At 37.2% G+C, this 1,086-nt stretch overlaps 1 protein-coding gene across 1 annotated transcript; it reads left to right on the top strand.

Moving 5' to 3' along the window:
- LOC104589248 (uncharacterized) lies at positions 1-570 on the top strand. Its single transcript, XM_010247499.1, has 2 exons — positions 1-373; positions 437-570. Exons 1-2 carry the CDS (start codon positions 1-3, stop codon positions 568-570), a joined length of 507 nt encoding a protein of 168 aa, XP_010245801.1.
- The last annotated feature ends 516 nt before the right edge of the window (positions 571-1,086 follow it).

The following is a 1,086-nucleotide window of genomic DNA, read 5'->3' as shown; positions in this document are numbered from 1 at the left end:
ATGGTAAATCCAGGTAGAAAGGATTGGAGCCTACGTCTAGATGATGCACTTTGGGCATCTCGAACCGCATACAAAACACCAATAGGGATGTCTCCTTATAGGATAGTTTTTGGCAAATCTTGTCATTTACCAGTTGAAATCGAACATAAGGCATATTGGGCAATCAAACGTTGCAATATGGACATAGAAGAAACTGGAAAGGCAAGAAATCTCCAATTACAAGAATTGAAGGAGTTGCGGTTAGAAGCATGTGAGAATTCGAGAATCTACAAAGAGAAGACCAAGTTGTTCCATGATAATTTGCTTTTAAGGAAACAATTTATGGTTGGTCAAAAGGTGTTATTATATAATTCTCGACTCAAACTCATGCCAGGTAAGTTGCATTCTAGGTGGATGGGTCCATTTGTTGTTACTAATGTGTTTCCTTATGGTGCAGTGGAGATCAAAATTCTTGATACAAATAAGGTTTTCAAAGTGAACGGGCACAGATTAAAGTTGTTCCATGATGATGCAAATGTCTCCTCCTTGGTAGACATCTCGTTGGATCTCCCTCATTATTCATCGAATTAAGAGAGCAAGAAGGACGTCGAGCATAACGACGTTAAACAATTGCACTTGTGGGAGGCAACCCATTGTGTTTAGTTATTTTTGTTTCGTTATTCTTCTTGTTTTCAATTTTAGGAACATGGTTGTGTTTAGCAGCTGATTTCACACCGGAAGGATCTCAACAAGGCGTTCAGGGAAGTTCCCTTAAATCTTTCTATCTTACGCACAGTCATATACATTGGGGACAATGTATACCTTAAGTGTGGGGGGATTAAGGGAATTTGATAAATTCTAGATTAACTCTAGCATGCTTCGATCATCACTTTTTAACCTTGCTTTTTGAAGTTTCTGCTCCCTAGAAATTTATCTTTGAATAATTTTAAACTATCATGATTTATGTGCTTAGGTTGAATAGACAAGACAAGATGCAAGCATGACTAACTGAACTTTTTGACTACGTAAGGCACCTCATTATTTTGGAATAAGCAAGATTCAATACAAATGTAACCCTTATGAGCAATTTTTTTTAAGCCTGTCAAA

Source organism: Nelumbo nucifera, chromosome 2 (assembly GCF_055504915.1).
Source record: "Nelumbo nucifera cultivar China Antique chromosome 2, China Antique-T2T, whole genome shotgun sequence".
NCBI lineage: Eukaryota > Viridiplantae > Streptophyta > Magnoliopsida > Proteales > Nelumbonaceae > Nelumbo > Nelumbo nucifera.
This window is presented reverse-complemented; position numbering and strand designations above follow the sequence as displayed.